This window comes from Dermacentor silvarum, chromosome 4, assembly GCF_013339745.2.
Source record: "Dermacentor silvarum isolate Dsil-2018 chromosome 4, BIME_Dsil_1.4, whole genome shotgun sequence".
In the NCBI taxonomy this organism is placed as follows: domain Eukaryota; kingdom Metazoa; phylum Arthropoda; class Arachnida; order Ixodida; family Ixodidae; genus Dermacentor; species Dermacentor silvarum.
The window spans coordinates 26,732,630-26,757,606 of NC_051157.2; the positions used below are offsets into that span (position 1 = coordinate 26,732,630).

The 24,977-nt window shown below is 45.9% G+C and overlaps 1 protein-coding gene across 1 annotated transcript in view; it reads left to right on the top strand.

Moving 5' to 3' along the window:
- Nucleotides 1–6,896: 6,896 nt before the first annotated feature.
- Nucleotides 6,897–24,977, top strand: part of LOC119449654 (lysosomal alpha-glucosidase) — a 39,163-nt gene continuing 21,082 nt past the window's right edge. The window contains exons 1-9 of the mRNA XM_037712875.2: nucleotides 6,897–7,150; nucleotides 11,966–12,039; nucleotides 12,941–13,257; nucleotides 15,389–15,534; nucleotides 17,559–17,724; nucleotides 18,795–18,891; nucleotides 19,640–19,878; nucleotides 23,725–23,856; nucleotides 23,966–24,076. Coding sequence (XP_037568803.1) covers nucleotides 7,104–7,150; nucleotides 11,966–12,039; nucleotides 12,941–13,257; nucleotides 15,389–15,534; nucleotides 17,559–17,724; nucleotides 18,795–18,891; nucleotides 19,640–19,878; nucleotides 23,725–23,856; nucleotides 23,966–24,076 — 1,329 coding nt within the window. The 5' untranslated portion in view covers nucleotides 6,897–7,103. The remainder of the gene's footprint in view (nucleotides 7,151–11,965; nucleotides 12,040–12,940; nucleotides 13,258–15,388; nucleotides 15,535–17,558; nucleotides 17,725–18,794; nucleotides 18,892–19,639; nucleotides 19,879–23,724; nucleotides 23,857–23,965; nucleotides 24,077–24,977) is intronic.

A 24,977-nucleotide genomic window follows, 5' to 3' on the forward strand; every position in this document is an offset into this window, starting at 1 on the left:
ATGGAGCCCGCTTCATACGGTAAATCTTTGGAGGGGAAGTTAAGCACCGCTGTAACACGATAGTTGGGTCTACGGTACTCGGCCCACGCTAGCTCCAGAAACAACAGGCTTCATCTCAACAAGCGCACGCTTACACTCCATAAAAAAAAGGAAAGTGCTGGCAAATCCTTCCTGCACGAGTGACTGCATATTTAACGCCACTTTTGAGAGTTCTTGTAATTGCGGATAGAGCACGTCTGCTCTGTGCCCACAGTGAACGTACTCCATCGAAAACTATCAGAACATTTGATAAGCTAGACAGCCGTCCGCTTTCTGAATACAATTTACAACAAAGCGCTTCGACCATCCAAAATCCTTCGTTCTACACCTCATTTCGTTGCAAAGATCACGCACTATACTGTTCGCAATACGGAGCAAGCTAAGCACGTTCAGGAAAAGGAAACCTTAATTTAACAAATGAGTTCAAGAGATACTTAATGAAAGAAGCAATTAATTTTCTTATGCACAACTTGTCTGACATAATCTGCGCCTGCGAGCGACGTCATGTCATTGAGGTTCACGGCACGCAGCGCGGTATTCCCGGGAGAGACGCGAATGTACAGCAGCGGAGTGTCGAATGCCGCAGTTGCCAGTGTTGGCATTTATGGCTACTTCCTACAGCTCGAGTGCGAAAGCGGGAGCAGTACAGCGGGAGCGCGAATATCGCTGTGCTTTAGATTTGCGATATGCTTTTTTTTTTTTTTTTAGGAATCCAAACCTACCTGCGCTGTCTTCGTTGTGCTGTGAACCGGCGCTCAGTACGCGCACCGCACCTCAGAGGCGAATGCGAAGGGCAGTGGCGGTACCGCTACGTTCGGTCGTTGTAAAGCAACAAAGTAAACATCGGGGACGCCCAAACTCTTTCGTTGTGCAGGCCAATTTGTTGTAGCGGTCTTCGCTACCGAGGCACTCACAATACATATTGTCACGTAGTAGTGACGCTGAAGTAAACAGTAGTAAAACTGTGTATGACGAAACTGGTTGTTTATTGGGCGAACCTGTGCCCACAAAAGCAAGCTACACTCGAAGCACAACGAAAGCGGCGAACACAGTCGGCGGTCGTCGAAATCTGATCAGCGGCGAGACGCGTCGGCTTTTATACCTGAGTCATCGAAGGTTCCAGATTAATCCCTGATGCCCGCGTGTCTTCCAGAAAGTTCTAGACAATTCGCGTCCGTCACACAATCATATAACATAAGCGTCGGTGAAAACAGGCAACGAAAAGAAGCATCGATAACGTTCTAGAAACTTCCGATACGGGCGCGTCCTGCGGCGAGCGATAACGTTTAACATTTGTTAGCCGGTGGAAAGCGGCCACCGGTGAAAGATAAACATGTATACGTGTCAATATGAAAGCTGGAACTTCGATCGGGACGTACGAAAATCATCGTTATACAAGTGATTTCGTTGTATCGGTGTTCAGCTGTGCAAAGTCTTGGCTCAAGGCCTCGGCAGACTTAAAATGTATTGTGCTAGTTTTTTGTTAGTGACAACAGGCTTAAGGGAATGACTGTGGCTGCACGCTGGTGCTACAAGTTTTCTTTCCCATTTTCCTTCATCCTTCAATCGCTATATTACCATTCCCTCACGTAGGGCGGCAAACCTAATTACTTATGTTCTAAACTCCTTACCTTTTCTTTTGCTATTCTTTCTCTCCCACTAATTGTGGTAAGCATTACGCAAGTAATATCGGGATAAGTAGTCACTCTCTCAAAAGGCAGTCAGTAATTACTTTGTTCTTATATAGAGCGCACGAAATACTATAACTTCATTGTCTCATAACGCAAAGCCTCCTTGCGGCCAGACATTTGAATTCATAGTCGACAAGCCTAATAAAGTGAGCAGTGTTGCAACAAGGACTAGATAGCCAATGTTTCTACAAGGGACACTTGTCTCCGTCATGCAACAACCTTACTGCAGTGGCGTAGCTTATAGGGGTGGCACATCGAGCATGCGACCTCTCCCAGTAAACCAACACACCCAGTAAACCCAGTAAACCACACACAGCCGACGCCTTGGCGCGCACGTGCATGTTATGACGCACTGAAATGAATCCGAACAAGGAAGGCGTTAAGTTACAGGTGCTCGATGTCGAATATAAGTCAGGCAAGTAAAACAGCCAGTGGTGACGTCACGCGAGCTCACTGGCGCGTTATTCACCGAACATCTGCACGGGACTACGAATGCGTGTTGATCGGTCTCTCTCTCTCTCTCTCTGCTACAGTCGGCATCGGCGTCATGTGAAATAATTCCCAAGCCGTGATTGCGTTCAACGGATGACTAACATTCAGAAGGTTCAAGGAGGTAAGATATCTGGTTGCACTGGCGGTCTCCGAATGAGACATCAAAAAAAATATGGCGCTGTCGTCATTCGCCTTGTTCAGATTTGATTAATTCTGTTAAGAATTATATTATTCGTTTAGAGAAAGTTTACGATATATTGTTTCACTCGAAATAATTACTTCATTAACAAATCAAATCACAATAGCGCGAAGATTATAAATTTTCTTTTTAATGCCCAGCGTAGGAAGTGAAAGCGAATGGAAAAGCGATAATGGAAGTGCACGCATATACAATAACGTCGACGACGTAAAGGAAATAAAAACATGTGATTGAGCAGCCCTGAACGAGCAACAATAATATATATTGCTATAATGCGCTACACGACGTCTTAACACTTAGACTGGGATGTAAAGTGGTACCGCAGCCTGAAACAAATATTTTGAGGCAGTGAAAACTAGTGTAGACTTGCTAAAAAAAAAAAACACGTAGGAATTTACAGCTGTTCTAAAACCGCCACGCTAAAGCGTGCACTTAAACCGAAACATTAATTTGCCAACAAGAAGCAACTACGAAAGCAAAGAGGAAATAATTGGCGGACCCTTTGTCGCTTAAGTAACGCTTAATATCTGCATAACATACTCTTGCTTCGGAAAAAAGGCTGTCCGTGGTGCGTAAGCCCAACCGACAACGTCACATATTTCGGTCGCGCGGCGTACGCGGACGGTTGATGTCATGGATCCGTCGACACCGACAGAGAAAGGCAAGCAGCGCCTCCTCACCCTCAATTTTAGCCCTTTACTACACTTTAGATGGATTAAAAAGGCTATAGTTTATAGTTCATAGTTTACACACAGCTTACGTAGATATGAGTGATGGGAATCCTACCTTTCGACCCAAAGGCTGTTCGCGCCACAGGCACAGAGTGACTATGCTAATGTTGAAAGTTGAGATTGATTACTGGCACTATGAAATATGGTTACAGCAGAAGGCAAGACGAAGACATAGCCTCGAGCGGCACAGCGCCCATCTCTACTTATGTCTTCGTCCTTCCCAGTGCTGCAACCCACGTTTCCTAATGACAGGCTGACTAGGTCGCAGCGAAGGCTGCTACTACATCAGCTATGTTCTTGTAATTACTCATACAACGGACTGCCAATAAAGCCAGTCAAGAAATGTACCGTGTGCCCACCCTGTGTTTTCGGTGTGGATAAAGTATCCACCACGATATACACTAAAATATGCTCGCGGAAATTAATTTACATGAAATGCCCAAGTTTCAGGGCCAGCCTTTCTTTTGGACATAATATACAGTCTCTACCTAACTTTCAGTGCGCTTTTATTATCCAAAGTAAAATGGCTTTATTTTTGAAGGCGCTTTGAAATATTTTATTTCGATACGAAGCCGTAAATGCGCGACACTGTGCGGGGTTTACAGTGACGGAATGGTGACTGGGCGAAACGCAAATCGTCACATGACTCACTTTAAAATACAGGAACCTAAGTCATCACGGCGGCCATATATAATTCAAACACGAACACTTCGAGTCGGTACAGATAGCAATATTTTGACCAACACAGAACGCCACCGGCCTAGCTAGCGCCACATATAGCAAGGTTTTGTACGTCATTGTATCGAAGCTAGCGGAGGGCCGTGTTGAATCTGGCGGTTTTTACAACGAAACGAGATTTTTACAAAAGATGCAACCGAATGCGTTCTCATAGGACCATGCAGAAATTTTATTTCTACAAAATTATTGCAGTATGGCTCTGGTGCTGCCATGGACAACGAGGCTTCCAAAGTACGCCGAGCATTACGCGTTGGCTGGTCCCCTGACGTTCTTTCGTTCACTGGAACTGATTTGGCGCGATGATCGGCAGTGGAAGACCTTCCACTATCTTCTACTCATCATGAATGAGATACCTGACAAGAAACAATTCGTACACTAAGCGACAGTTCGCTTTGCGCTCGACTCACCCCATGAACCCCTCGCGAAACCTCTTGTCTTAAGGTTAGAATTATAGAACACTTACGTTGTCCTCCATATTAAGTTCCTCTAACGGCTTAGAAGGAATGTGGTGCCCGAAATTTCAACCGGGCCTTGCTGGGGTCTCCGTTAAAATCGGTGCACTGCCACTCCAAGACTCGAGAAGGCACCTGCGTGAGCCTGCACGCATCCGATCCGATTGCGGCGCTCGAGATCCACTTGCGGCCTGGCGCCTTCTCAAAAAGCAGGGCGAGGTATCACGTGAGCGGATGCATGGCCGCCATCTCAGCACTTTTTCCATCATTATAGCTGCCCAGATACACATCGAAGAGCTCGCTTGAGATTCCGAATTAAATGGTTGCCTCGACTCTGTCTCTCTTTATTTTAAAGTCATTTATCACTGAAATTATTAAAATTTTCCTCCGTTTTTGTATTTCTATCTACATTAAAAATTCAGGACTCGAAATTCCGAAAGGAATTTTGCCAGCGCATACGGCGGTTGTTGTGTCCGAAGTTTGTTCGCTGCGAAGACGCGGCTGGCCTGGGTGGTTGCTGACGATGCCAGCCCGAATAATCCAGCGCACATTGTCCGCAGGCCCACAACCCTCCCGGCATACACTGCGGCGACCGCCCGCACACATATTTTATGGATGTACCACTCTCCGTTCCCTGCACTACTTTAACATACGTCCCTATCCTTGTGCGACGTACATCGAACACTGGTCACCATCCCAGACTTACACTACGCTATATACATATATAGGTCGATGATATCACCCTTTGGATGAATCGTGGCTCGGCAAGAACACCCGGCAGCGTACATCTTATCCGCCATCAAGTACGCTGATGGGGGTAGCCTGGCCTGAGGCCACCTGCTCATTAATCCGTTGAGTGACAATAAAGGCTCTCTCTCTCTCTCCCCACATCACTCCCCGTTTTTAACGAAATACGCGTACTGCTTAAAACGAATTCCAATGGCTGTCACGATGACTTTATTAAGACGTGGGTTTACTGCAACCACCAAAATTCAATCCGCCTGCAAAAAAAAAAAGAAAAAAGAAAAGAAGTTGATCGAAATGTCATCTACATGCATCTGCCAATCGCCAGCTAGACCAGCTTTCCTTGCAAATTAATAATCTTTATTATTCTTTGCCTTTACCGGCCACATTCCCCTACAACTCATCTTCTTTCTGTTGCTCTAACTGACCGCCGAATCTGCTTATCGGGTGTCTTGCCGAAATGCTCTGATTTAACTTAAGAAAAATCAGATGATTAATACATAATAGAACAACATTCTACTGTATTTTTCTATGACATGAAGCATAATACTTATCATTGCTGAATAGCACGCGATTATCCTATTGGAACAACGCCAGTCAGGAAGAGGATCAAGCAAGCAATGGAGAAAGGTTCAAATCGCAGCTTGCAAAGCTTCATTGGCGAGGGCTTCACAATCCACGAGAAATGTACATAGTACCTACATTTATTTGGCTTGGCGCTCTAGCTGTATTGGTTGTTCGATTTGAAATTGTTGGAATCAGTGCACTACAGCTCCTAGAGGGGTGGCACGGTGCTCATGCAAAGGAAGCGATGTCAGCTCAGAAGCGCAGACATGTTTTCCCACGCAGCAGCAGAAAAACAGGATAGAAATAAAAGAACGGCAGACGGGATCACGCGTCCCGGGCTATCAAATATCAACCACGGCGCACAGGAAATTCGCGGCTGAGAGGTGCCAAGTCAACTCCTTCCTGCCTTCGTTGCTATTTCACTCTCTTTCCCCTATTACTCTCTCCTCCTAGCCGTAAAGGAGAACGGACTGATGAATAATCTGGTCGTCATTCTTCGTCTGCCAGGTGAGAAGAGATAAAGTTTTCGAGGCCGCTTATCCTTTGAATGTGAAGCAAGCAGTAGAGTCAGAGGCTCAGTCCTCCCGGACGTGTCACCAGGGTGTGTTATTCATTTAGCGTGTGTGGTCGAGTGGGTCGTCAGCCAGCTAAGCACTTCATCTATCGCATCGCATTAACCTAGATAACTCGGAGTGCATGTGGGTTCGTCACGAGGCGTGGGAGGCAGCCTATGGAGATCTGTCTCACTCGCATATGAACAAACTCTGGCATCGTGAAGTGATTGATGTAGTTCTTCGCATGTATCGCTGGACTATACAGGGCCAGTTTGACGGTACGAAAGTGCATTAGACTGAACGCGGAGATTTGGCTGGGTTCGGTCTCCTTCTACCAATGGCGCATGCCAACCGACTCTCGGCGGTAATTTCTAGAACGCAGGATCTCAGTGAATGATTTTATGGACACAGTACACAGAACTGGAAAACGCAAGCATGTGTTTTGCGCTTGAATGCGAAATCGCTTCGCGTGTCATTGAACGCAACACACTTGTGCACTAACGGCAGATGTCGCGTTTTTATTTTTTATTTCTTTTATGAGAGCGTGATAAAGAGAAAACATTACTTAATTTACTCCATTTTCCGAGAGCTCACGCTTTCTTGAGCAAGTTGCACCTATGACTGAGACTGGTAATGCTTAATTTCTTCTCCATTCAACCTTGCCGCTGTAATAATTTTATCCGCTGCAGGCGCTCGACAGGCAGTTGTATTTACGAGAGAACAGCGGCGCTGTTGCTTGGGGTGGCAGCACAGCGTAGCGGAAACTAAACCAAGCGCCGAGCCACACGCCGTCCATGGAATAAGATAAAGAGAGCCAGTGCGACAAGGAAGTTGAGTGCCAGATATAAGTGTGGGAAAGAGATAGCAGATCCTTTCGTCGGCACGCGAAGAAGCGTATGTCAGAAGACAACATGCTCTTGAAGTTCATCCCACTGCTTCTGAGGTACGTCACATTTCTGCTTCTCCATCTAAAGAGGACATGTTTCCGTAATACACGGAGGCTACAGTGGGAACATGATGAACTGATGCGACCGTAACAGAAACTTATTGTCTATGTCTTGCGATTTACCCTTACGCGATATTTCGTCGTTTCTGTATATATATATATAGCGCCAGCTTGTCTTAACTTGCGTAAGGAATGCATAACTGGACTCCAGCTGCAGAATTAAATAGAACATCTATCTTTCCAAGTTCTTGTGTTAAGTGCAAGACTGATTAATCGATGTATTTACCCAATGCCCTCTGTAATGCGGCCGCCGCGGTATTCTCATCTTGCGTTCAGTCGCAGAATACGCCATAACGTGTTAACTGATATGAGTGGAAAAACGTAGGGCAAAATTAACTGGCTCAAAATATTAATACTTGCGACAGTTTAGGCAACATACCAAGTGAAGCGCTCGGTTTGCTTCTCTGAAACATTGGAAGGAAAATCTCAGGAAAGGGTGTAGCGCTCCCCCCCCCCTCCCCCCGCCCTCATCACCAAAAGATCTAAAAAGGTAATTTTAAGTCTACGCTTTCTTTCAACAGTCATGTCCGTCCAGCTCTGGCCTTTATGTATGCTCATGTAGAACAAAGTAAACAAACCAATGAGGTTATTAATCGCAACGTTACTGATTCATAGTGCTGCGCGCAATATTTTCGCAGGCTGCCGCCCTGCTTAGGATAAGATTTGCAATGTTAGAAATAAAAACATTTCCTGGGTCTCTAAATGGAACAAAATGCATAACTGAAGTTGTTTTACGAATCAGTGCAAACCTTGATTGCGCTCTGTCCCCCAAACTTGCTCTGGCATGTAATCCCCAAATTCAGCATTCAGTTGGGGAAGTTTGTGTGACATTATAGGATCACGCTTGGGTAGGCTCGTGCCAATTAATGCGGTAACAATGCACCGCAGAGTGCTTACGGTGCGCCGCAAGAACTATCACTGCTGTGAAGTGGCCTCTGCTCATGACAGATGTTATAAGTGGCGCCATGATACTTTTAGAAATACTCAAAATTTTGTGCCGCTCATTCTTTCTTACGTGCAGGTTTAAAATTTGTCCAAATTATCAAACAAAGTGCCACGCGTACTCTTAAAGCTGACCGCGAATTTACTGTGGTGCAAGGGCATCTTACATCGTTTAATTTACATGTCTTACAACCTTTCTTTAAGCTCTATTGGAGAAATTTAGAATCCGTTCATTTCGACGCCGTGAGAAGGTATCAACGTTAGGTATCAATTACCTACAGTTCATGACTGATTGGAGGACGTGCATTAGCAAGGCTTCGGAAACTATAGGCTTGTTAGAAGGAACTAAATGGTAGTTTCAATGTATTCGCAGCTTATTACTACGCATGTGGCACCTGTTCGCGCTACAGTTTGCAGAAAGCAAAATAAAAGGCCCATTTTCTAGAAAACAGCCATTAAAATACATCTTGCAGTATCTTTCGTGATCGAACCAGCTCTCGGTACGGTCGCACGAGCATACAAATGGCAATGAACAGTTGATTTCTTATCTTGCTTGTAATTCGAGTATTGTTCAGCAACGAGATAATGTGACGCTTTCCCCACGCAAGTAGCCTCTGTTATCGCGACAGCTGCAGGCTCTCCAGGACTCTTCTGTGGTCGCTACAAATGCTCCTGATGTGCACGATGCCTTTATGTCAGCTGTGGCTCTAAATATACGTTGTGCACAGGGTCACAGTTCGCAGAACAGACGGGCTGTCGTGAAATTTTCGTTTTTTTCGGCGTGAACACTAAAATGAGGCTCCCAATAAGGTCTTATATTTAAACTGCTTCATGAACAAGTGCGTGCAGCACAGCTCTAGATAATAACGCGCGGAAAAAAGAAGTGATAAACTCTAGCTGAATATGACAGAGTTAGGTTAGAATAGTTTTACTTCAGGAAGAAAAAATGAACTTGTAAAACCAAATTTTACGGTAAATTTTTGCAACAAAGCTCGGTGTCAGTACATGAAAATTTGGAAAGAAATTGTCGGAGGACATAAGTATCTTTGAACCTGCAGGAGTTCATAAAAGCGGCACATATTTCTTGCGCAAGCGGGTTCCCGTGTCAGATTTCTTTATTCATATCATTATTATTATTGCGATAGAAATGATACGGATGCTCGACGCGCATTCGCACCATCGACACCGCCGCCGCCGTTGTGCTGTCCCGCTATCGACGGCGCATGCGTGGCCCGAGTGCAGGGGGTGAGTGGGTCTGTAGTAACGCCGTCATGCGGGTGTGAGCATTGTGCGCATCGATATGTTTCGAGGCAACAAAACAACAACTATTACTATGGGCACACTAGCGTTTCTGCTTAGCTGCTGAGCGTAAGCTTGTCTGAGCAGTAAACGTCCGGCTAACATTGCCTAATATTCCACAGGGCGTTGACTAACGCCGACGGTTTCTCGTCAGTCTAACTTCCTGCACCGTTGAGGTGCGATGCACACGTCGCCACTGGCTGCGCTCCTCATTACGCCAACGTTATGAGACGCCTGGTGCTGTTCCTCCTACCCATTACAGTTACCTTGCTTACTGTCGTACTCGCGTATAAATAGAAAACCGTTAGAGGAGTTTAAGTGCAAGGCTAAACCTTGCTATCGCTGTCAATGATTCGCCCTTTGGGAGAAATTGCCATTTGTTTTAGGGACGAAGCTCCTTAGGGTGTGGGTCTGTCCCTCCTCTGTAGTAGTAGTAGTCGTCGTAGTAGATAGCCACGTCTACTTTTATGAAAAAAAAAATTTCCGATAGTTGCGTCCGTATAGCGCGGAATCGAACCAGGGACCCCTCGCTTCCGAACGCGCGGCGCTAACCACTACGCCACGAAGCGCACATGGACACATGCACCACGATGACAATAAATACCCAACGTTAACGAAAGACTGCGCGTTTCTAACGCGTTTGTGCTAGCGCGTTACGGCCTGTGTAAGAAGCTGGTGTAAGACGCTGTGGCCTAGCTCCGCCTTACCCCCGTATTCATAAACGCTCCTCGACTTGAACTTGACTTGCCACCGCCTTGGACAGCGCGTTCGAAACGCGTTGAAGGCGGTGGATGATAAGTGGTTCTTGAGGGAAAGGGAAAGGTTGGCGCTATCTTCTGCAGCCCTTGAGGGAGCACGGCTCAGCGCCAACGGGGAGGGGTAAGTGGGAGCGAAAGAAGGGATAGAGTGGAGTCGCCATGGCTGGGCGAAGCAAAACCGGCAGGCATAGGCGGCACGTATCAGGCCGAGATGGAAGGCCTTGGTGTGCTGCAGAGTCTGTGGAGATAGATAGATAAGTGGTTCTTGAGGGAAAGGGAAAGGTTGGCGCTATCTTCTGCAGCCCTTGAGGGAGCACGGCTCAGCGCCATCGGTGGCAAGTCAAGTTCAAGTCGAGGAGCGTTTATGAATACGGGGGTTATACTCTCTCAGCAGTCATGTGATGACGTCGGCAAACGCGGTGCACGTTCCGGCATGTGTAAACGGCTGCGTAAGACGCTGTGGCCTCTCCCCCTTACTAGAGAGTACTGCACGTTTCTAACGCGTTTGTGCTAGCGTCCCCTTAAGCGGGAGATGGTGCAATTATAATGAAGGGCGCTGTTATAAAATAGGAATGACGTCACATATGGCGCGTGTCATTGGTAGAAGTCAATCGTTCGATTTAGTGCGGCGAGACTGGGCGAATTACACGGAAGATTCACGGTTTACCGATGATTCCCTCCGGAGCTTCGCCCACTCATCATCATTCACCCCGTGGATATGCGGTGTTTTTTTATTGCGATAGCAATTATATGGACACTCCAAAGCGGATTTCTGCCGTCGCCGTCGCTGTGAGGTTCCGTATGACGTCAACGGCGATGAAATCGTCGCCGCGCGCCGTATGCTGTGTGTGCAAGTGAAACGGCGCGAGGGACGCGCGCTTAATTTCACGGGGAGCGAACGCACAGCGGAGAGCAAACGCGCGTTCTGCGCCATGTTCCATAAAAGGCTGCAGAATTAAGCGTCTCTTTCCTCCTTTACAATCACCATAGATATATGGGCAAACGCGACGTCTTCCATCACGCGAAAGGCCATGGGGGGACGGGAGGCAGGGAGGGGAGGCGACGTTTAGCTGCGGCACCAAATGCCTATTTATATAAAAAACGTTGCGAGGCGAGAAGGTGCTAAAGGCTTCCGACGCTGCTCGACGAATGTCCCGTTCTGATTTCGTCGAAAACCTCCGAGCCGCCCCCAGAGGCACCGGCAACAGTCACCAACGCCGCACGCGTTCGGTGCGAACGCGGGCAAAACGCCGACGGCGTCGACAACAGTTCTGCGCGTTGCTGGTGCCGCTGCATGTCCAAGTTTATACAGTTGATAAAACTACTATCCTTACTCCGTATAGCTATCTACTAATTTGCTATCGCAATTGATGGTTTGCCTTTCGGATGAAACCGCGACAATTTTTTGTAGATTCAGAAACGGTATTTGTCCATCTTACAGTTCGTTAACTTCACAATTAATAGCGCATCTTGACGACCCATTTTAATCTTTATTACTGCCATGAAAATGATCAATAGTAATAAAATCCCCCATATTTTTACTCAGACCATTAACGCCAGAAAACAGCGCGCAGTTTGAAAACTATAACGAGTGCCAACAACTTCGCCATGTCTCCAAACAATTAGGTCTAGAAAAATCACAGAACGCAATATCAAAAGTACAGCACCACCCACACACAAAAAAGAACAAAAAAAAAAACAATGAGCGACAGCTAATTATTTTGTCACGTTTGGCAATTTTTGTCATCTGCAGTGTTGCGTGCTCTCAGGCCCAATTTTCTTCATGGAACGCATTCGGTGACTCAAGCCAGGAAAGAAATTTCACCGGTAAGAGCATGAACGAGAAAATTTGGGCGTTTTTAGCTTCATCAAATCGACATTGTTCAAGCACTGCTATTACCGCTCATACCAAGTGCTGATTACCAGGTTGTCTTGTACAGTACAGCCGGCGCAGGCGCTCTTGGCAGCTGATTGATGCCGCAATGGTAGGGATGCAGCGCAGCGTTAACGGTTATATAAACATTACCACTGATCGTGTAGCGTTTTCCTCGTACTTGAATGGACAGTTCTAAAGTAGCGTATCAAAAAAGTTTGAGTACAGTAGAACAAAACTTCCCCCTAAGAAACACTCCGTAAGCTCATCCTGTGAGCTCGTCAGTGTTAGCAGATCTTTGAATCTTCACTCGTGTAGAGCTGTAATAGGTTAGAGCGAGATCAGGCTGTTAGATCCGAATAAGGTGTTAGCGCGATCATAGGCGTGTTATTCCGGGATAAAACGTAAAAACGAAAGCATGCCGCTGTCACCTTGAATTTCTCGTAGCACCTCCTCATGAGGTCACAAATTTCGGTAGCATCTGACGGGGTTAATTCGGTGTTCATCACCAAAAAAAAAAAACATTTTTTAAAAAATTTTCAAGTAAACAAAATATCAGCCTGGCAACTATAATGAGATTTTCATATTGAACAAAACGGCCGAAATACGAGAAAATGTGGCGAAATTTGCGATGCCACAGTGATGCTATAAAATTCACCGTTATGTTGCGAAATTCGAAAACCGAAGTTTCGCCGTTAGTTTCAATGCTACTTCCTCACCCCGAAGTAAAATAAACATATCTGAATAACTTGGAAATGCAAACTCATAAACATTTTTGTATTGTCTCTTTAAACAAAATATACCAATTTAGCTTCAAGGTGAGCTAAACACTAATTGCGGCTGTGTTCTTCTTAGGCTACAATGAGCAATGCAAGCTGGCCAGCATAGCGGATCGCTTCGACTGCTACCCAGAGCCTGGATCTTCACAGAAGGGTTGTGAGGCCCGAGGTTGCTGCTGGGGCGCGCTAGGCGACGCCTCGGATGGACAACCTAACATTCCTTACTGCTATTACCCCGCCGACTATCAGGGGTACGGGCTCGACGGCTTAGATCGCTCTCCGGATGGAATCTCGGCGAGGCTCAGCAGGAAAATTCCTTCGGGCATCGACAAGGACGTGCAGTCTGTGGCAGTGAACGTCGTCTTCTACGCGAACGACACAGCCAGGATCACGGTGAGCGAATTTCGGCATCAGAAGAGTCCTGTCTCGACGTGGGAGCTTCGCTCGTAAACTTGCACTGGACTAAAACACTGTATGGCTCCGATATTTCGAAGAAGGGCGGATTCCGCGGATTTGGCAACGTCCAGGATGGCTAAAGACACTGTTCGAGTTTGGTGAATGTGTTGCTGTCCTTGGTGAATATTTGTGCGAACACCCGCAAGGGGCATGAAATGCGCAAATAAAATTAATTGGCTACAAAACCCCCTTTACTTCGTAATTGAACCTTAGTGGACCTTAGCGGACTGATGGTAATAAAGTCGATGAAAGATGAAAGAATACTCATTTACTTAGGATCCTCAGATGGATGGATGCATGGATGGTATGAGCGTTCCCCATTGAAACGGGGCAGTGGGTTGCGCCACGAATCTCTTTTTCTTATTTTGCCGAATGTCATGCCTAAATATTTTTTTAACAGACACGCAGACTTGCATATCTGTAAGCGCCAATAACGCAGAAAACTACGAAAGCGTTACTGCGGTTCTTCAAGTCAACAGGGGCGGTATTCTGTAAGAGTCGACCTAGTGGACTGTCCATTTCGGCTGTCGCTAATTGGCTGCTGCTTGACGTGCAGGAAGGAGACTGGCTCGCACCTTCCTGCACATCAAGCAGCACCCAATCAGCGACAGCCGAAATGGACAGTCCACTAGATAGACTCTTACAGAATACCGCCCCAGGTCTCTGAGAGCGTTTATAGACTGTGTGTGCACAATGCGCGCGCAGCAAGTGTTCTCTTTCTCTCCCTTCTTTCGCTCTCATCGCTCTTTTATCCCTGTGCAGGGTATACCGCGCGCGCGTCTGGTTAACCCTTCCCACCTTTCCTTTCTTTCGCGCTCTCTATTCCAGGCTTGCATTACTTTCGAAGTAAGCGTCGACAAAACGTGACCCGGACAGATTGGCGCTGTACGCATAATTTTCCCACATAGCCTTTCATACGTTATGCGAGAAAATCTGCGTAAAACGCCAAAATATTCGTTTCAGATAAGGGTACATGAATAATTAGGGCTATAGTCTCGTGATTTCGTAATTTGCACATATTTGATTATTGCAGTTCGGAAACATGATTAATGTGCCCGAAAACACCCGTGTACTTAGATTTAGGTGCACGTTAAAGAACCCCAGGTGGTCCAAATTTCCGGAGTCCCCCACTACGGCGTGCCTCATAATCAGAACTGGTTTTGGCACGTAAAACCCCATAATTTTTAATGTGCCCGAGAAGCATAAACCATCCTCAAAGCAGCATTCCTGCAGCTCCCACTGCAACTAAAGTGAAATTTGCGAAAGCGAAATTTTGAAGACGCTGTATTATAATTTGTTTTCAGCGCTTTCGCAGACTTGTTAAGTCATGATCGACAGTTAATGATTGACTAATGAGCAGTGTGGCACGCAAGAATATTTTTTTTAGTCGACGTCATAGTATTCTTGCTCTAAAAACATTATTCCGAACCATGACAATTCCAGCATTAAAAGCTTGAAGCTAGAAAAAAAAAAAACACGCGGCTTTAATCAATTTTTTGTTTGTATGACGAGTTCAAACTGAATGAAACAGACATGCAGCAATGACTATATTTACTGGCAGAGAGAGAAAACTTAGGTTTTGGAAGAAGGTATCACGTTTTGCTAAGAATCCTTTCTCCTAACCACGTGTGGTGCTGCGGTAGCCTAGTGGCTATGGGATAGCGCTGCTGAGCTCGAGGTCAGGGGTTCGATCCCGGTCGCATTTCTATGGGGGCAAAGTGCAAAAACGACCATGTACTTAGGCTTAAATGCGCATGAATTCAATTTACCTACATGCGCCCGCATGCCGGTGGTGACGCAGAAAGTCAGCTTCATAAGGTACGTGTAAAAATTAAAAATTACCTTATGGGGTTATACGTGCCAAAACCACCATCCGATTATGAGGCACGCCGTAGTGGGGGACTCCGGATTAATTCGGACCACCTGCGGCCGCATTTCGCCCCCATTGAAATGCGGCCGCCGTGGCCGGGATTCGATCCCGCGACCTCGTGCTCAGTTAGGTACGTGTATCGATTGTCACCAATAAAACAGTAATCAGGCTAATTCGACAACATTGCGCATTTTTCAGATTCTGGATGCCACTCAAACACGATTCACGCCACCTGTGCCAAAGATTCCCGCACGGACATGTACAGGTAGCCGGCTATACGACGTGAGCATCTCGAAAGATGGCCAATTAAGAGTCTACCGCCTCGATCGTCAATCAACGACTATGTAAGTTTACACTTACATTAATAATAACACAGAAGTATTCAAAGCAAGCGTGGTTAATTCAGTAGCGTTGTCATTAAGAAATGCATGCCCACCGACATGCAATATGTCTAGCCCTAGCACATGCTCTGGTCCATGTGTATGACACGCAAACAGATCAGCAGAGCCGGAATTCAAAAGTAGTCTAGAGCGGTTTGTAAAGACGGGCACTGGACATTCGTGATATAGCGAGGCAAAACATAAGCAAGTGCGGCTGCCCAATGACATATAGTTGTTAGCAACAAAAATATTAACCCCAACCAATGTCTTCAAACAGAGCATTTTTTTCTTCCAACCAACAGTCGAAATAGCTTGGATCATTGGGCATGTGACACTGGATATGTGCCGTTATTTAATGTACCTATTTCACGCCAACTTGGGTCACTTGTTATGTGTCACATGTTCTGCCTCTTCAATAACAAATATTTATCCTTTAAAATATGCCATCAGTCATAGAGGCTTTGCGTAATCAAGAAGTGCAGGAGGCATATATAAATATCTTGGGAAATATCTACAAAGATTCCACAGCTACATTATATTGGTTCTCCACAAGAAAAGTAGGAAGCTACCTATCAAGAAAGGGGTCAGGTAAGGAGACACAATCTCTGCAATGTTATTCACGGCATGCTTATAAGAAGTATTCAAGCTATTAGACTGCGAAGACTTAGGAATGAGGATCAACGGCGAATACCTCAGCAACCTCCGGTTTGCAGATGATATTGTCCTGTTCAGCACCAATGGGGTCAAATTACAACAGATGTTTGAGTACCTTAACCGAGAAAGTGCAAGAGTGGGGTTGGAGATTACTATGCAGAAGACAAAGATCATGTTCAATAGCCTGGCAAGGGAACAAGAATTCAGGATTGCCAGTCAGCCTCTAGAGTCTGTAAAGGAATACGTTTCTCTAGGTCAATTACTCAAAGGGGACCCTCATCATGAGAACGAAATTTACAGAATAAAATTGGGTTGGATTGTATACGGCAAGCATGCATTCCCAAATCCTGACTGGGAGCCTACCGCTGTCGTTAGAAAGAAAAGAGTACAAGAATTGCATTCTACCGGTGCTAACATATGGGGCAGGAACTTGAAGGTTAACAAAGAGGCTCGAGAACAAATTAAGGACCACACAAAGAGCGATGGAGCGAAAAATGTTAGGCCTAACGTTAAGAGACAGGAAGATAGCGGTGTAGATCAGATAGCAAACGGGGATAGCCGATATTCTAGCTGACATTAAGAGAAAAAAGAAAGGAGCTGGGCAGGCCATGTAATGCGTAGGATGGATAACCGGTGGACCATTAGAGTTACAGAATGGGTACCAAGAGAAGGGAAGCGCAATCGAGAACGGCAGAAAACTAGGTGTGGTGATGACGTTTGGAAATTTTCAGGCACACGTTGGAATCAGCTATAGCGCAAGACAGGGGTAATTGTAGATCGCAGGGAGAGGTTTTCGTCCTGCAGTGGACATAAATATAGGTTGCTGCTGCTGATGATGATCCTTTAAAATAAACTTGTCTGAATATACAAAGGTTGTTTAATGACGAGTGAGACATGTTCTGAAAAAGACTATTTCTGAAAATTATTCATCGGCGCTTTTATCCCTCTCTATTTACTCCCCAGTAAGCGAAATAGGTGTGTCCCACTGTTTCTACCAAGCTTAGATAATATTGTTACGCGCGGCAGGTCAATGCAAGGCAGGTCAATCGGAATGGCTGGCGAAAAAGACAACTGTGCTCACTTGCACTGCTTGGACGCCAGCTGGGAAGATATGGCTGGACGACAATGATTTTTATAGGAAATAAACGGAAATCAGCGCAGGCTGGCATATTATGCTTTAGCAAGAACAAGTTGTGGTGCACTGGTGGTGCTGTCAAGTATGCGGAATTCATTCTACTTTTATCGTCTAATGCCTTTCTGTGCCGGAATTTGGAATTTATACCAACGGCATTTATACCTATACATAAACTTCACCCATTGCTCTTCTTTTCCAGTTTCCACACGAACCTGTCACGCCTCGTGTTCACCGACCAGTTCCTTCAGCTTTCCACACTCCTGCCATCGGACTACGTGTATGGTCTGGGTGAACAATGGACCACCCTTCGCCGAAACGTCAGCTGGACCAGTCGTTTCTTCTTCAACCGCGACCGAGCTCCTGCGGTCTGCATTCACATTAGCAACGTTCATCCAAAGAAAAAAACTATCTTGCGTATTGGCGTTGTAAATATTCGGTCAAGTAGTGCTCCAGGGAAAGCCACGTTTCTTTTCCGTCTCACTGATTCGCAGCGGGCGCTCGCATTGCCTTGTATATTACCCAGCGTTTCTGAACCATGTTATAAGGTGTACTTTGGCTAGGCTACTATAAGAGTTAAGCGTGCAACATTGTGTAAAATAATAAAACCGTGATGATATGCTTATATATAAAAATATTTCATTGATTTTTTAAATCTCTGTAATGCTATGAATGAAAAGTGTACGCTTATATGACATAAGTACTTGAAAGGTGGCGACAGCGATGAATATTAAGTCGTTACAAAGGCATCTAACTTCGGTAATTTACTGGTATGAAATGCTGGCAATTTACGCTATTTTGATCAAATGTGAACACTCCAAACCACAATATATATTTTTTCTCGTCGCAGTAAAGATGACCTTTCCACGCGTCTCATGCATTTATATTCGCTCGCGGCAAACCTCATTTAGCCATGGCTACAGTGTACTAGAATAGCTCTTCTAGTACACTGTAGCCATGGCTAAAGATCAGTGTATCAGGGCTGCCTAAAATACGTTTCTCACTCGCATCAGCGGTAGACTGCATTTATCTCCATTATGAAACTACCGCTGCCCGACTGTTACACTTACATATGTGTACGCTTGCTCACACAAGTGTATGTAGCGTGAACATCGTGAGAATGCCGAATTTCTTCGCGACGTAAAGAACGCAACAGTAAATCGAAGGATTCACGCTTCTCATGCACAATACGTGGTACAAAGCTTGCGACTAAACCTCCACACATTAAACCACGACCCTGAGTATGTTTGTCTGCTTGTTTGTTTGATCTTATTTATGCTACTTTCTTTTGAGGTGCGTGTTCTTTTTAAGGATTATTGACAAACTTGACTATGCACTAAATAGGCCCCCAGCAAATCCTTCCGCGTGCACGTGCAGATGCGTTCTCATATTGATGACGAGTTCCGCGCGGATGATGGAAAGTTCTTGTACCTTCTAGCCTGGCAAGAATCTCTACGGGACGCACCCTTTCTTGCTCGGAGTAGACAACGACCGGCAGGGATACGGAGTGTTCTTGCACAACAGCAATGCCTTGGGTACGTTTCTCCTCATCAGGTTCTTCCTCTTGTGCATAAACTGTTCCAAGCGGTGGCCCAACCAAAAAGATAAAATTGGCAGGCCTTTGCAGTAAGCTTTTTAAATGTTTATTTCCAAGCATACCCAACGACACTGAAATTTCGGACATTTACGTAATGCTTGTCAGAAACTGACCTTTCATTTCCTTAAAGAACCACAGGTGGTCAATAATTATCCGGAGTCCCCAACAACGGCGTGCCTCACAATCAGATTGTGGTTATGGCAATTAAAACCACAGAATTTAATAAATTTCTTTCATTTTCTAGTTTTACAAGAGGCAGTGACTTTATGAACGGATAGGGTTTTCTGAATGTGAGAGTTCATGCCAGAATAATGATAACTGTCAGATTAAAATGTGCGTTACATCAACACCCACAAGTGCTTAGCGTAAGCAAACTGTGATCTAGGGCCCGCAACATTTTGTTAGTTATTCGTCTAAGCCGATACAGAATACTGCAACGTATTTGTGTGCAGTTGTTTACAACCCTGAAGATTCTCCTTACAAGGTCATTCATTTATTGTTATAGGCTACAGAAATAGCAATGGCAATAGCAATGGCCAGCGCGAGCAGGACCCCGTCAAGAGGTTAATCATAATATTTTTGTCCTGACTCGCGGGCAATGACTTGCATTGTATCAAAAATAGAGAAGTGAAATAAAATGATGACGACGATGACTACATACATATTGATAACTATTTTTGCTTCAGAGGTGGTGCTGCAGCCCACGCCTGCGGTCACGTTCCGCGCACTGGGCGGCGTGCTGGACTTGTTCGTGCTCGCTGGCCCGACGGCCGCCAACGTGGTCAGCCAGATGCAGCACGTCGTGGGCATGCCCGCAATGCCTCCCTACTGGGGCCTGGGCTTTCACCTGTGCCGCTTCGGCTACAAAACGCTTAACCGGACTCGGTACATCATGGAGATGAACATCAAGGCCGGAGTTCCTCTGGTATTTACCAAGATTGTGTTTTTCCTTCGAACGTCTAAAGGGAGCATATCTTGACTGTTGGGGTAATTGGTAGAGCATTACCTAAATAATGGTGGAGCGCAACACGACCAGCGTTCTCCCTGTGACAGGTTTTTACAGCGTAAGCTGTTATGGGCTGATTCCAATAGCCGTTTCGGGTCGCGATGGTGCCGCCGCCGCCGCCCCGTAGCCGCTATCGCATGCGAAAAAAAGTACCTGCTCTCCGCCGGGATCGAACCCAGGCCCGCTGCGTGGGAGGCGGATACTCTACCACTGCGCCACTTTTTTTTTTTTATTATTACATTGGTATAACGGTCAAACACGTAGTGACAAATTCATAATTTTAGAACTGTTTCATGTGCAACAAGCATTCCATACGGGGCACCCAATCGGGTACACACTTTTTACTTTTTCCATTTCGAGAAATGAAATGAGAGACTCGCGAAAGTACTCTGTTGCAGGGCGAGCATCAACGTCTTCATGGCGAACAGCCATGCGTGACGTCCGAATACTATGCAGAGCCATTAACATAGTAATATAATATGGAAAACCATCCTCGTTATCAGCCATTAGGTACCTTATTCCCTGTGCATCCAAAAGGAAATCCTTCTTTAAGGTCCTTTGCAGGACATCCCAGAAGAACACGCCATTGCAGCATTCCATGAACACATGTTCAATCGTTTCAGGTTTGCGGCACAAGAAGCAGTGGTCACCCCACGGAACGAAGAATCCCTTATCAGAAAGCCATGTCTTAACTGGCAAAACGCCTGCATGTAATTTAAAGAAGAAAGCCACACAAGCCCTTAATTGCTATCCGAGAGCGGGAAAGGCGCTAGCCATCGGCGATGGAATGCGTCGGCTTGCACGCGCGACGGCGTCCCAAGCAGGCCGCGCCAGGCGCGTTGCAATGGGAGCGTATGTGACAGCCGTAGTTGCATTGTCGGCCGCTTGGCTGGGCCGAACGGCGCTAGCCATCGGCCATGGAACGCGTCGGCTTGCACGCGCGACGGCGTCCCAAGCGCGTTCCTGACGCATGCACTCAAGTTACTAGGTAGTACTGTCGAAACGCTCGTCTAGCTTACGCTGTGACTGTGCTGCGTGTGCCGCGCAGGCCTGATATGTTTTAGGGGCGAAGCTCCTTAGGGTGTGGGTCTGTCCCTCCTCTGTAGTAGTAGTAGTAGTCGTCGTAGTAGGTAGCCACGTCTACTTTTATGAGAAAAAAAAAATTCCGAAAGTTGTGTCCGTAGCGCGGAATCGAACCAGGGACCCCTCGCTTCCGAACGCGCGGCGCTAACCACTACGCCACGAAGCGCACATGGACACACGCACCACGATGACAATAAATACCCAACATTAACGAAAGACTGCGCGTTTCTAACGCGTTTGTGCTAGCGCGTTACGGCCTGTGTAAGAAGCTGGTGTAAGACGCTGTGGCCTAGCTCCGCCTTACCCCCGTATTCATAAGCGCTCCTCGACTTGAACTTGACTTGCCACCGCCTTGGGCAGCGCGTTCGAAACGCGTTGAAGGCGGTGGCAAGTCAAGTTCAAGTCGAGGAGCGTTTATGAATACGGGTTATACTCTCTCAGCAGTCATGTGATGGCGTCGGCAAACGCGGTGCACGTTCCGGCATGTGTAAACGGCTGCGTAAGACGCTGTGGCCTCTCCCCCTTACTAGAGAGTACTGCACGTTTCCTAAGCGTTGTGCTGCGTCCCCTTAAGCGGGAGATGGTGCATAGCTCCGCCTACCCCCGTATCATAGCGCTCCTCGACTTGAACTTGACTTGCCACCGCCTGGGCAGCGCGTTCGAAACGCGTTGAAGGCGGTGGCAAGTCAAGTTCAAGTCGAGGAGCGTTTATGAATACGGGGTTATACTCTCTCAGCAGTCATGTGATGGCGTCGGCAAACGCGGTGCACGTTCCGGCATGTGTAAACGGCTGCGTAAGACGCTGTGGCCTCTCCCCCTTACTAGAGAGTACTGCACGTTTCTAAAGCGTTTGTGCTAGCGTCCCCTTAAGCGGGAGATGGTGAATTATAATGAAGGGCGTGTTATAAAATAGGAAGACGTCACATATGGCGCGTGTCATTGGTGGAAGTCAATCGTTCGATTTAGTGCGGCGAGACTGGGCGACTTACTGGAGATCACCGGTGCTGCTGCATGTCCAAGTTTATACAGCTGATAAAGCTGCTATCATTACTCCGTATAGCTCTATACAAATTTGCTATCGCAATTGATGCTTCGCCTTTCAGGTGAAACTGCGACAACTTTTTGTCATTCTTTCGCTAGCACTATAGCAACATCTAAAGGGACCAAAACGTTCATCGAAGATGTTGCGGTTTCTTCACCTCTGAGCTGTTTTGCATGAGCGCTTGGTAACGTGCGATGTGTGTGACACGATTGATAGAGAAAGACGTTCATTAAATTAAAAAAATACATACGCGTATGTGCATATATTAAAAGGCAACCCCAGTGGTTTTCCCGGTGAGGTGCCTAAGTTAGGCGAATTGTTTCGCTCCTTATTAGGGCAGCAAGCTGTCATATATATCTTTGCGGTGTTCAGGGGTCCCTCTTGGAAGGATCCAGTCCTTTAGTGTGACGACTGAACTCTGTAGCCCAGGTGACATGATTGTGATAAAATCTTTTAACAGCGAAGCTGTTTAAGCCAGCCGTAATGTGTGGTTCGTATCAAGAAACTGCCGCGCCGTAGCCATGACAACCAGGAGGGCGGCGTCACCCAGGCGGGCGGCGTGGCGCATGCGCACGCAGGTCTCCTCCTCGCCAGCTCCATCCCTTCCCGACCCCCACCTCTCTTCTCTCCGCGGCGTGCTGAGCCAGGAGAAAAAAAAATGCGAGAGCTTGCACTAGGCCGCGCAAAGCTCAAGACACAGCGAAACTGGCCGATTGATTGCATCTCTTGGCTGTATCTAGGTTGAACTTGGCTATGTAGAGGTTTAAACTTAGTTATAGCTAGGCCTATACTCGTGTACGTCATCTCTGTTAGTACTTGAAATGCTGCGGTAGTACTGGAAAGGTGCGCGGCGGTAGCGCGACGGTGCGGGGGAGCATGGCGTCATACCAGCTGTGGTGGCGGCGATAGCGCGGCGGTGGCGTGATGGCGCGGTGCACCTTTCCAGTACTACCGCAGCCTTTAATTCCAGTACTAGCACATATGACGTACACGAGTATAGGCCTAGCTACAACCAAGTTTAAACCTCGACATAGCCAAGTTCAACCTAGCTACAACCAGGAGACGCAATCAATCGGCCAGCTTCGCTGTGTTTGAGCTTTGCGTGGCCTTGTGCAAGCTTTCGCCTTTTTTTTTTTTGAAGGGCGGACTCGAAGGCCTGAGAAATAACTTCCAACAAAAGGACGCACACGAAAACATTTAATTTGTAAGGCTACGCGTTCATAGACGTGCTTGTGATCAAAAGGAAAGGCAGGAATGGACAATGACAGGTGTATCTATTGTTTTCTCGCTCTGTGCGCTTGCAGGTGTGTGCTTAAGAGATGTTACAGTATAAGTATACTTTCACGAGCGGGTATCACTGTAATATCGGTGATAGCGCGAGTTTGCATAGTTTCGCTTTCCACCCTAGTACATCACTAAGGCTCTTAGAGATGAGTGTCTTTACTTCAAGTTCATGCCGATTGGGAAACTTTAAAAGCTTACAGAGCTTGTGCAGTGCAATTTCTGCCTCCACTCACACATAATGTCACCATACAATCATTCTTTCTTTAAATGCACAAGTATTTATGTAAAAGGACACGCAATACATTGTGACGTAAACTCTACACAGAAGTGCTCTTCTTTCTCTTTGCGACATCAAGGACACCCAATGGAACGACATTGACTACATGAAAAGAAGTAATGACTTCACTTACGACAAGGTCAATTTCGAAGGGCTTCCGGAATTCATCAGTGAACTCCACGCTTCTGGCCGCCACTACGTCGTCATCGTGGCAAGTGGTTTTACGAGCACCTACAATAATTGCCCGTGTAAAGTCATATTTTTTTTAAGATTGATGGTTTCAGACACTTGTATATCCAAAACCTCCCTATGTCCCACAGGATCCTGCAGTGAGCGGTTCTGAAGCACCCGGCAGCTACCCTCCTTACGATGATGGGCTTGTCATGGATATCTTCGTCAAAAATATCACCGGGGGCATTGTTTACGGAAAGGTACCAGTACGGCGACTTAGTCAAGCGTTTAGCCAGCTCGATGCACTCCTCTAAGGCTGAAAAAAAAAAACAGCTCCGAATAAAACTTGGATTGTGCATCTACGAACAAGCTAAAATAATTGTGTATATTGTTCAGTGTGTTGAAACTAATCTTTTTAAAAACTTGCAACTCGCAGCCAAACAGTGTTATTTCACAATGCAAACGCTATTCACCATTATTTCATTCACGAAGACACAATAATCATGCACTGACCATACCCCCATGTCTACCATAATCATTTACAGCATTCTTTAGTACAGCTTATGTACTAAGTATTTGCAAAATAATCTTACACTAGATTGTATTTTTCAACACTACAAAGTATTTAGATTAATCATGGCGCTCTTTCGTCAAACTTCGCACTTGTTCCAGAAAACCTACATATCATCATCATCATTCCCGAAGACAAAGATAGTTAGTGAAAATGTTCTAATCGAGCTACTAATGGCATAGTCAAACTTATTTCACAGTTCTCAAGGCAATCATGCACCAAATGAAATCCATTTAGCTGAATTCTTTAGCGAAGGCGTGCTACGAGACACTACGAGAGTTACGGTTTACTTGGACAGCCGAGAGAATTCCTTATTCTAAAGCTTTGAATATTTATACACCTTTATGAATCGCCTCACACTGAATGGCGATTGCCTTCATTTTTGTGGTTTATTTATTTATTTATTTATTTATTTATTTATTTATTTATTTATTTATTTATTTATTTATTTATTTATTTATTTATTTATTTATTTATTTATTTATTTATTTATTTATTTATTTATTTATTTATTTATTTATATGAGATAAGCCTGTAAAAATTGCAGTTTAGCTTATTTGTCATCTCTGTTCATAGTTCCGCCTTTAATA